The sequence below is a fragment of the Spinacia oleracea genome, chromosome 4 (assembly GCF_020520425.1).
Source record: "Spinacia oleracea cultivar Varoflay chromosome 4, BTI_SOV_V1, whole genome shotgun sequence".
In the NCBI taxonomy this organism is placed as follows: Eukaryota; Viridiplantae; Streptophyta; class Magnoliopsida; order Caryophyllales; family Amaranthaceae; genus Spinacia; species Spinacia oleracea.
In genome coordinates, this window is record NC_079490.1 from 172,557,042 (window position 1) to 172,569,370 (window position 12,329).

At 35.6% G+C, this 12,329-nt stretch overlaps 2 protein-coding genes across 2 annotated transcripts in view; one reads left to right on the forward strand and one right to left on the reverse strand.

The window, feature by feature from the left end:
- The window catches only part of LOC110786646 (uncharacterized), a 42,291-nt gene that overhangs the window by 12,005 nt on the left and 17,957 nt on the right, over positions 1-12,329 (forward strand). The gene's annotated exons all lie outside the window — the stretch shown is intronic.
- LOC110786648 (mitochondrial phosphate carrier protein 1, mitochondrial) lies at positions 1,807-8,343 on the reverse strand. Its single transcript, XM_021991211.2, has 6 exons — positions 7,907-8,343; positions 6,962-7,311; positions 6,820-6,863; positions 5,945-6,159; positions 5,737-5,861; positions 1,807-2,450 (listed from the first exon to the last, which is right to left on the reverse strand). The coding sequence occupies exons 1-6, from the start codon at positions 8,060-8,062 to the stop codon at positions 2,396-2,398; spliced, it is 945 nt and encodes a 314-aa protein (XP_021846903.1). The 5' UTR covers positions 8,063-8,343; the 3' UTR covers positions 1,807-2,395.

The following is a 12,329-nucleotide window of genomic DNA, read 5'->3' on the forward strand; positions in this document are numbered from 1 at the left end:
AAAGTAACTCATTTTTTTGAGATGTGGTTTATTAAGAAATATTGAGAGTCAAGATTCAATATTAACTAATTGAAATTTAATGCTTGCTAATCCAAATTTGCATCACTTCAAACAAACACATCATTTAAATAAATTTAATTCCCAGTCCACTTGCCCAAGTGGTTGCCTACTTGCCTAGCCATTTTGACCTTTCAATCTTTCATCATCGGATTCATCACCTTTGTGCCTTTGTGGTAATAGACTTGCTATACTGCTCTTTTCAGTCCAAACAACAGCTTCAATTTTAGTTACTCTGTTCCTAAAATATTGCCCCAAATTATATTTTTTCACTTTATTGAGATAAACGGTAAAAGAAAAATAAGTGAGTTTTTTTTTTTTTCTTTTTACTAATTTAAATAATGATATGGGGCAAACTCAAAAGAACTAACCAAAAAGGAAAATCGACAATCTTTTAGAACGGAGGGAGTATATGATTACTACTCAATTCTAGTCCGGCCTTTACCATATACGAAATACTCCGTAATAAAATACTTCTCCGTTTCGAAATAATAGGGACACTTTGACTTTTGACACTATTCACAAATTTCAAATTGGCTATCATTTGTGATTTATGGGTAAGGAGAAATACAGTCGCGCGAGGTCTTGTTTGATTCGTCTCGATACATACTTTAGGAATATCAACTTTTTAGAATTTTTACAAATACAAAATTAGAGATATTAATGTCCAAATATTTACATTGGCAAACGTGAAAAGGTAAATTGTTCCCATTATTTCGAAACGGAGGGAGTATGCTTCTACCATAATCAATTATGATGCATTTGTTTATCAATCATAACTAGCTCTTGAACAGTTGAACCCGTTCGAAGAACGGGCGGCTATATAGTGGTTGTGTAGCCATCTTTTAAATTTCTAATTTTATTGACGACTTGTGATTGAGAATATATGATGTAAATAGAGGTGAAAGTTGAAAGTTGAAAGAATATATAAGTTAAATAGTGAATCAATTTCGAGTATTAAACGATAGAGTGGAAGAGACTAACTGAACATATTGGACTATTGCTGAATTGAGGTTGAATGAGATAAAGACTAAGTAGGAAAGGCATTAAAGCTATAAAATATATTCCAATTATATAAACTGAAAAAACAAAAACCAAATTGATGGATGAGATGAAGGGATGACACATGTCATCTAATATTATATGGTTTCGCTTTTTATAGACTAGTTATAGATTTCTCTATTCTCCAATTACTCCGTATATACTTCCTCCATTTGTTTTATTATTGCAACTTTTTCCTTTTTCGGAAGTTGTATATTAACTGCACCGTTTCCTTTTTTAGTAATTTTACCCACATGAAATGACATTTCTATCCTTATATGGGTGGTGGGGACCAAACCACACTTGTTCTTTACATCAAAACTTGTACTTAATCACATAGATATTTTTGTCAATCTCTCACCTTTTACCTCCTTTCTTAATTATTGTGCCCAATGTAGATGGTGCAATATTAGAAAATGGAAGAAGTATAAAAATAAAATATAAAAAAAAAAATTCAAAAAGTCTACCTTTTTTCAGTCGACATAAAAATGTCTGATTTGTTAGTTAACAACCCTCTCCTCACTAATCATATAGGAAGTAATAAGATAATAATTAATTTTACTGTTATCTTTGTGGTCCTTTAAATGGAGAAAGTAGCAATAATACAACCAATGAGAAAATGAACAACTAAAAACAACAGAAACCCGCCTACCAAACATAAAAGAATAGAGTGTAGTTGATCATTGAACTAGATGGTGGGAATGCATGAATGATTATGTTGCTTTACAATTATGACTTTGAATAACATGGTCCCAATATAAGGCCAACTTGCCCTGTCAACTCTCACAACCATAGATTTTGTTTGTGCATATTCAGATCTCAAAGTTGGGTACATGATACATGATACATGATACATGATACGATGATGCATTGATACATGATACATGATACATGATACATGATACATGATACATGGGGTTATTTGTTTCAAAAACTGGTACTAGTAAATAGTAATAAACATTAACCTGCAGTACAGGACTGCAGAGTGTTGAACCAGGGAGGGGTTTTCTGAAAAGGTTGACTATGTCCAAGTCAAGCCCAAGACAGATTCTTATGTACAGAATCATCAGTTAAACGCAGTTAAGCTGCAAGTTCTCTTTTTTCTTTATCTGTCTGTATATCTATAACTCTATCATAAAACCAGTACAAGCAGTGGCAGGACACTGATATAATCTGTACTTCTGTACAAACATCCTTCTCTTCGTTTTGTCATTCGTCAACTGACAAACTCGCGAGTGGAGAAAATAATAATGTTTTCGTCTACGGCAAAACAAGTTGATGGGAAGCCTCTTTGAATTTAACCAGCAGAAAGAGATTCCTCGAGCCGTCTGGGGAGTCCTCCACTTGAAGGCCTTCAGAAAATTTTAGATTCAGGTTAAAAAAATATGCCACTAATTCAGTAAAAAGATTAAAATGTGATTAAAGTAACTACAAAAACATGAATGTATACATATAGACTATAGTAATCAGGATTACAGAGGAAACATCTATTGAGTTATGCACTTGAAGATCATCCTATCAATCTATCATGATTGGAGGATAGGATGTCTGTCTGTCTCAAATTTCCTACTCTTTAGTCAGTAACAAGTAACAACTAGCAACTATGGTGCTTAGAATCTTTTGCTAAGAACAAAAGTTCACTTGAATGTGACAATCTGTATGCCGAGTCAAAATATGAGCACTGCCACCTTGTAGGTCTCCCAATAAGGGGTCACACTCACACGGTAGTAAAATGACTGATTGAGACAATCTTCTAATCAGCGGCAATACAATAATACTATGTAGGGACTATTAACTTATTCTTAAACAAAAAGTTAACGGTCAATAATTATCATGGTGAGTAGTTTCAGGCAAACAACTTTCTCGAATCCCATGGTTTCACCCAGTACCTAAGCTAACACCGCAGGTGGGCAACTTTCAGTAAAAGCACTTTGAATCTTTGGTTAAGGCTTATTTTAACTTGTTCAGCGGAAAAGCGTGAAGTTAACTGTCTACTGTAAACAATCTCAAGTTGAATTCTTCACTTTAAACAGAAGAAGCACAATTTGTTTTTTAATTTCCCCATATATATAACAGACTCATTTATATCAGATCAGACCTCCAAGGGTGAACTACTGTAAACTTAAGCACCCGAAAAAGATTCCTGTCTGAAATCCCTCTGCTTTACTTTTCAGCATTTAGTTCATATGCAGTTATCATAAATGAAATTTCAGGACATGTTCTCATAAACAAATTGGATGATAAAAACTAAAAATACTCTAATTTTAATACTACAGTATTCTATTACACTTTCAACCGATGCCCCAAACCAAATCTTGCATCTGAAATTTTTAATTAAATACAGAACAATGTAGGTGACACCACTGACATAGTGACATGTGATCAAGTATCTAGGTGAAGCACGCACATTGGACAATTATTGCTTTTAAGATTTAGTAATACGTGTTAGTTCCAACGGAAAATTTAACTCTTAATTGAGGAAAGATTTGCACCTGCAGGGTCTCCAGTAGTAGGAGATGTGGATTCTTGGGAAAATCCATGCTGGGTGATTTGCTTACTTAAAATGCTTGCAAATGGATAATCGGTGATACTATAAGTTTCTATCTATTGAACACTACCAGGTTAATTTTACCAGCAACAATTTGCTGCCATCTCAGAATCAGAACAGTTTTAGCCCAACTGAAGCTATAACGCCAGCACAAGACCATTACATGCCCAAGCAGACCAACCAAACCCCAAACCCAAAAACAAGAAAAGGGTAATAAATTAAAACTAGACAGCCACATATACCAATTTCACCCTATCTCTTTCTGTTGTTTAAGATACACACTATCAACGTAGCAGTAAATGACATTACAAAGCATTCTAGCTTTTCTTGAAAAGAAACAAGTTTATACAGAGGAAGAGATTATCAAAGTGGTTTTGTCAAGCAGAAAACTTCAGATGGATGATGAAGCAAAAGTGAAAAGGTGTAATGCCTGTAAGAGGGTTGTCGAAGTATGATGGAACCATGAGGAAAGATAGTGGGAATAAAGCAAAAGTGAGAAGATAAGATCCATTCAATATGTTTCATCGGAACTTGATTTTTGTATGGCGACTTATTCTGTTCCTTGATTGTGCAAAAAAAGACCTCCCTAAAAGAATTTGCAAGGAAACACAAGAAATAAAAACCTCAAAGATTCATTTGGTTATCCTGACAAGATTCAGCTCATGTGTCACTTCCAATAGTTTCCTTTTAGGCTCTGTTTGTTTCAAAGGAAAATGATTTTCAATGGAAAACAATTTTCAAGGGGAAACATTAAGGGAAAATAGTTTTCCTTTGTTTGTTTCTTTACAAGGAAAATCATAAATAAAAAGAACATAGAAGTGGAAAATGAGATGAGATAAAAGGAAATGTAAGGGATTGGAGTGGAAAATGTGCATTCCTTCTTTTCAAAAGGAAAGTTGGTTTTCCCCTAGAGAGAGTTGTTTTCCACCCTTAACAAAACAAACAAAGGAAAATGGGAAAATCATTTTCCGGAAATGTGTTTTCCGTCAAAACAAACAAACAGAGCCTTAATCCAAATCACCTAGATAGGACAAACAATCTTCCACCCCCTCCCTCCCCAATGTGTTTAGGCTAAGTAAGCAAGTTTTTTTTTTCTGGAAGAAATAATAAAGTTTCCTTTTGGAGACCATCACATCAAGAAACAACAGTGGTTGACTCAACCATCAGTTTTACCAGCATCCCTGCCAAATTCCATAACTTGCATGTAATGAACTAAGACCCCTTTCCGTGTTCATCGAAAATAACCTCACGAGGCAGTTGCGCTATTAGACCATGCATTTAAAGGTTAAAGTATTTGCTAGAAGACACGTTCCAAACCCTTAACAACAAGACCTGGCTGACTGGCTATCATATAGTGTAAGATGAGGCCAAGGTGTCACTACAAGTCTACAAGAGAATATGATATGTAAGTGGAAGTCACCGTCATCAAAGGTGAGGTATACACTTGTTTGGACTCCCTGAAGGCATGGACGCCCAAGTTTATAGCCACTCTCCTAGGGCAAGGGCAAGGCCAAGTGAGTTCGATATGGCATTGCTCATGCATCTAACTCTAAATGCCAACTTCCAACTTTTTTATCAAATGCCTATTGCTCGGGCTCAAAATCCTGGATGTATATTTTTTATCAACTGCTTTTACTCCTTTAGTGGTTTTGTCATCAAGTTGCTGAAGGCATTATAGCCACAGAAAAGAACTAAAGCAATGCACATACTTCGTATGAGATAACACTGGATCAGTAAGTAGAGAATTTCTAGGGCTTTGTATAGAATTCGTAAAATAGAGCAGATGTTGCATTTTTTTAGTTCTCACGTGATAATTCCAACTAATTACATTATGTGTAGTCTCCCCCCATTCATCACTTAACTTTCAGAACTCACCAGCTGTTGCTAGTCTTGCTACTTGCTAGCAGTTCTTAAAAATGTCTGTTAATTTGTCACCTTAATCATCTTTCCGAACTCAATTTAATGCATTACCTTTATACAGTGTTATAAACACCTCTGACAATAAACTTTACAGAGTACATAATAAACTAAGAGAGGATGGAACCTTAAGCAATAAACTTAAAAAATAATTTAGAGATGGTTGAACTTACAGTCCACTTAGAATTTTAATACTGTCATAGAAAAACCACTGCATAGTCACTACAGGTCCCACCAGTGCAATTCGAACAGGCAGACTCCTAGTGAAAAGATTCATGAACCCTATGTTTTTCACAGCCTGCGAGATCATTAATCAAAACAATTTAGTAAACTTGTTTGAATATCTACTAGCATGAATTCATTATTAAACACTGCACCCACCTGAACCACAGAGTCAGCTTTTTTATTGTAAAGAGAGGAGACAATATTATCAGCGGGATTTGAGACCAAAGTGCCAATAGCTCCAGCTGTATACCCCGCCAAGCAAGTCACACCAAGCTGCTGGAGTCTTGTGCAGTCTTCCTTCTTTCGCTGAATTATATCTCGATATATAAGGTCAACTGAGTACTCAAATGTTGAAAACATCACCATGGAAACTGTGAAGGGAGAAGAAGAAACTAATCAATCATTCATTTCCAATATCAGAAAGTTTGATAAACATGACTTTGGAAACGAACAAATTAAAGACCCTTTAATCCCATTTAGGAATGAACCAGATCATTTACTGTAAAATTGAGAAATTATGCATTTTACCTTACAGTAACTTTCAACTTTTCAATTCATGAAAGGACAACTGACCAATTAGAATTGAGACAGAGAAGTAGTTAATCAAATTATTCTCCAACCTCCGGTGAACTTAGTTCAAAATGGGCTTATAATCCAACAAGAAAACAAATGCAGGAACCCAAGCTCCCTGTTATTCACTCTACTTCTCACAAATTTGTTGGTATGCAAAGTGAACAAATTCAAAACTATCTATTGCCAAATACTTCTATAATGCCTATAAGTTCCAAAATTCACGCATCATCCTGCAATTTACTAAGTGTTCACTATATCTATGCTAAAGGGAAAATAAAAGGTAAAAACAGCATAAAAGCAGACTGAAGCTACCCATTTCCCCTTTTTTCAATGTTAAAGAAATTACAAATACTCAATATGAGCATTTGACTCACCAGATTAAATAAGAACTTCTACAACTCACAAACAAGAAAGCAGGTAAATGAGCATTTGAGAAATGCAAGTTAAGTCATTATTACATGGAAGATTACGTCCCCAAAGTGGAAGAAGTCCCTTGTAAAATCTGCATAAAAGAAACCAGTGATTAGTGACTTTGTTATCTAGAAATAACACATTCCCTTAAGTATTACAATAAATAAAACTTAAGCTTGTGACAACTACCCAGACAATCCTTCAGCTCGGTACACTTTAGGAAATCCATCAGCTAAACCCTTGGCAAAGTTTGTTTGTGTTTGTACGCGGACTTTAATTGACTCAAATGGGCAGAGAGCTACATCAGCAAATACTTGAGCAGATGCGCCGCTCAAAAAGAATACCATGCTATTGTTTTGGCCTACTAACATATCCGAGTAAAACTTCTTAAAGTACTCATACAGACCAAACTTGCAGCCGCCTTGTATCCCATACCCGAAAAACTTCCCTGACCAACCTCTCCAAAGACCAGAAGCACCATGTTCACTCCATAGAGTAGAGAAACCAGATGAAATGCTATTATATTTTATTGGATTCACCTATTCATTCAAAACAAGGCATAATTAGAAGGAACTCCAAACAAATTAATCCTATTACCATTTACCAATATGAACTTAATATAGGTTGTTTTGACAAAATACAATTACAACCCAAAGAAATGTGTGTAGCTAACATTTAGAAAACTGATATAGTTCCCCCAACCTAAAGTTGAACAGAAAACTGAATCCGACCCAAACAGAACCCTAACAAGTAACAACCCAAAGTCGACCAAATGACCAATTCATCATACTTTTGTGATCATATTAGTGTCTAATTACACTAATTGATGGCAAAGTTGCTAATGCCTTCTGAAATAATTAACAAAAGTATATCAAACAACTTACAATCCCCACCAAAATGAGAGGAATACATTTTTTATTAACCACTAAAATCAGCATAAACCCTCAGAACCCACCCACAGTAATCACCCCAAAATCTCTAATTGCATAACAAGGATCAAACTAAAAGGTCAACACATCAAATTCAAATATACACAACTACTCTTGAAAATGATGTAAAACAACCAATCAGAAAACCTAAAGATGATGAAATTAAAAGAAGGGTTTAAGGAGGGTTTAAGGGAAGAAAACTAACTTGCATATTAACTTTAAGAACATCAAGAGGAGTAATCGCCAAATGGGTAGTTCCAGCACTAAGCATTCCACCAACGGTGCAAAGACCATAATACCCTGGTGAGAATTCCTCGCAAAATCTGCCTTCAACCCCTCTCATTCTCTCTAAAATGCTCATGTTTGTAAGTTTCAGATTTGTTCAAATTTCTGGGCAAAGAATGAAAAAACCCAAAGATTCTTTCTTTTTCTTTGTTTGATAAAAGAACCCCAGATTCTTGGGAGATCAAAAAAGGGGGAAAGGTGGGTTTGTTTTGTTAACGTCAAAGATTTTGAAACGAGGAAACTTTGGAGAAGAATAGGATGTTTAGAACGAACATGTAAAAATAGTGATGGTTTTTCTCGTTTGTGATTGTTCCACGTTACATGTTCTAACATACGGTTTAGAGTTTAAGTGGAAAAAAAAATGGCCTTTTGGTGGGAAGAAATTTGGAAATGTTCCTTACTCCCATTTCACATTAATTATATGAGTATATTGTTGATACTTTGATATTGGTTGATATCCGTCTTACGTAAATATGTGTATCATATCTCATGTTTGAATCCTCTAACCTTTATGCTCATTCGCACGTTAAAAATTAGTTTAGTTAAATACTCCGTATGATGTAAAAAAACATGATATTGAATCTCAGTAACATCATTGTCCCTCTTGTTGTTGATATTTGTATTTGAATTGTAACTATGACATGTTAGATGAAAAATGATAAATTCATGTGAGTGGGTGCCAAAAAGTAGGTATAATATGTTTGCAATTCAGGATTTGGTATAAAGGAATGTAAAGTGAATTTATGAAACAAAAATGATAGTTGTATAGTTTCAATCAGGTTTAGGCTATGTTCTTTTCACCTTATTTTCACTTATTTCAGGTCTGATAAGATAAAATAAGATATTTCCTCAAAAAAAAAAGATAAAATAAGATAAAATAAGGGCTAATAAGATAAGATAAGATAAGTTCATGGTCAATAAGATAAGATAAGATAAGATAAGCTAAGTTAAATATTACATAATGTTATAAGATAAGATAAGGGTCAATAAGATAAGATAAGATAAGATAAGATAAGGGTCAATAAGATAAGATAAGATAAGATAAGGGTCAATAAGATAAGATAAGATAAGTTCAGGGCCAATAAGATAAGATAAGTGAAATTCAGGTGAAGAGAACACTACCTTAGTTGGGTCTAATAAAATCCAATCAGATTCAATCATATCTAGTTGGATTCAATCAAGTTCAATATGTTCTATTCAGTTTCATCATGTTCTACTAGCTTTTTTTGCGTGCTTGTAATTTAAAAATGTATACGTAATATACTTAATTATTTATTGATATTTTTTATAATTTATTATCTGAAGATTTTGGTAAATAACATTTAATTTTTTTTTCTAATTTAAGTAACCGGTAAGACTCCTTTATATGCCATAGAGTCAGAGATAAATTCGGATAAGTGCATGTTTCATAAGGTGATAAACATTTTTTTAAGCCTTTTTAGAAAGTCTTGAGAGAGAAAGTCTTGAGAGAAAAGAAGTGAATTCTATTTTGAGTTCCTTAACCCTTATTGAGTATGGAGGAGGAGCCGCCTCCTCCACCTTCTCTTCCAAACGATGTAGACATGCATGACGAAGAAGATCATGGAATTAAATTTACGTCTCCCAAATCCGCATCGCCTATAATAGGGAATGATCAAGGTAAGTCAGAAATTAGTGATATTTTGAAGATATCAAATAAGGTAAGTTCTATATCTTTTCGAGAGGCTGTATCTAAATCTACTCAATGGTTTGAAGAAGCAAAGAAGATCGTGGTATCATCAAAAGAGTGGAATGAGGAGGAGGAACACATGGTTCCAGAAAGCGAATTTGTGGTGCAGTTTGATAAGAACACCTTGAATAGATTACGATCACCATGGAGGCTCACACTCATGGGAAAATGCTTAGGTCTCAATCCCAAATTAGCCTTTATGGATTCTCGTGTTAGATCTATGTGGAGAATTAAGGGATCTTTAGAAACCATTGATGTAGGAAAAGGTATCTTTTTCTATAGATTTTCTTTGGAGGAAGATTATGAACGTGCTCTTTTCGGGGGTCCATGGTTTCTCTTAGATCATTATATTATGATTACTACTTGGAGGCCAAATTTTAGACCGTCTATTAACGAATTTGATAAAATGACGGTGTGGGTTAGATTTGCGAAATTACCGGTTGAATATTATGATAAAGACGCGTTATTTAGTATTGCTAAGATAGCAGGAAAGCCGATAAGGGTAGATTACGCGACCATAAGTTAACTAGGGCCAGATATGCCCGAGTTTGCATTGAGATTGATCTTCACAAACCATTGGTTTCTAAGGTTTGGGTAGGTGGAGATTGGCAACATATAGTTTACGAAAATACTGCTACTCTTTGTTTTCAATGTGGCATTATAGGCCATACGAGTTTAACTTGTCCGACTAAGAATGTGGCGATTGATAAAGTTATCAATCACGATCTTACAAATAAGGATAAAAGTATTACCCAAACCTTAGATAATAGTGCCAATCAAGGTCTAGATAATACTATATTAAATATTAATGATCAGGATTTGGGAAGTGACGACCGAAAATTAGGTTTGGAGCACCAAGATTATGGGCCTTGGACTCTAGTTACTAACAGAAAAACCAACAACAATAAAAACAGATTAGATAATTCTAGAACTAGGGGGAGTAACTCGAGAATTAATGAATATGGAAAACATAAACCTACAGTTTTAAATGCTGGAACAAATAACGCTTCGTCTTCTTCACCTGGGAAAGGTAATACTATTCCCATTTCTAACCAATCCAAGGAAAGCAATAAAACAAATCTTTTAAATATACAGAACATTAATGAGAAAGATTTGGGAGATTTTTTAGCTAAGAACTGCGGAGAAAGAATTGAAGAAACTCTTCAGCATGTGGCACAAGTTTCAACTCAATTGGTTTGTTCTCCATTGGCGGATTCCTCTTTAACCCCTTCACCTTCCTTTTCCGCCTCGGTTTTAAATACCACCTCAAACAACCAACTTCCTCAGTCTCTCTCCTCTACTCCAAATTCAACTGTTTCCAACTCTGCTCACCTTTCACCTTCTCCCCATTTTCTTTCTAGTTCTTCATCATTTCCCCATGGAACCGGAGTCTCAGAAAGAGCAGTCGGAGATGTTCAATTCACCACCTCCAATAACTTACCAGCGTCGACCGATGGAATTTCGGAAGAGGAAAGATCACTCAAGGATTCCGGTGAATGTTACGCCGATATTGCCGGAAGATCCATGGGAGATGAAGCCCCCAAAAACACTAAATTTGTTCCCAACAACCCCGATCATTACATGCATGAACAAGGAGAGGAGCTCGGCTTCGCTGGAGGAGTTAAAAGGAAGCTTGACCCAATTGAACACTCTCAACTATCAAGCTTGACCATTTTATGCTCATCAGCAGCACCAAACCTTCAGCAGGAGTTACGGTCAGAAATCAACGATAGCGGTGGGCCCTCGACATCAGTACAATCAGAAAAACTGGGAATTCTCACCAACAATGCAAGGTCCAATTTTGCAACGACAGCCACTCCCACCCCTACCAAGAGGAGTTCAAATAATGCCCTTACGATTCGAAACTCTAGGTCAAGACATGGGACATCACGATCGCCTTACAACAATGTACATTTCAAGGGAGGGGGTGGTGGGTCTTCAGATTCAAGCTCGTTACTGGAATCCGCCCCTAGCCCAGCGCCAAATTTTGACCTATCTAACTCCGATTCGATTGGAGGACATTCCCAAGCTAGCAGCCCCCCAATTTTGGAAGGATTGAGAGAGCTTCTTAATCCGTCAACCATCTGATTCTTCAGGTTCGATAAGAACTAACTCAGATTTACCTAAACCATATTTACGAATGAAAATCTGCATGTGGAATGTTAGGGGAGCAAATAGGAACTTGTTTTTATCGCATGCAAAGGAAGTTGTTTTTAACCAAAATCCAGATATTTTCATTTTTTTAGAGACAAAAGCATATGGTTCTAGGGCTAGGGAGACTATGATAACTCTTAAGTTTTCTGATTTTAGAGTGGTTAGACCAGTAGGGACAAGAGGGGGAATTTGGGTGTTTTGGAAAAAAACAGTTGATATGGTTCTTTTTGATGCTGAAAATACATATTTTCACGCTCTTTTCCATTTCAAAAATCTGGGGAAGGAGGGTCTTGTAACTGCCATGCATGCTCCTAGTTCATCTAAGGATAAATCCAATCACTGGAATTCTCTTCGTTCAAATTTGCCACCGAAAAATACTTCGTGGCTGGTATTGGGGGATATGAATGAAATCACAAGTCAATCTGAGAAAATGGGGGGTCGTCCATTTCATGTGAATCAAGGAAAGGAGATGGTGAATTTT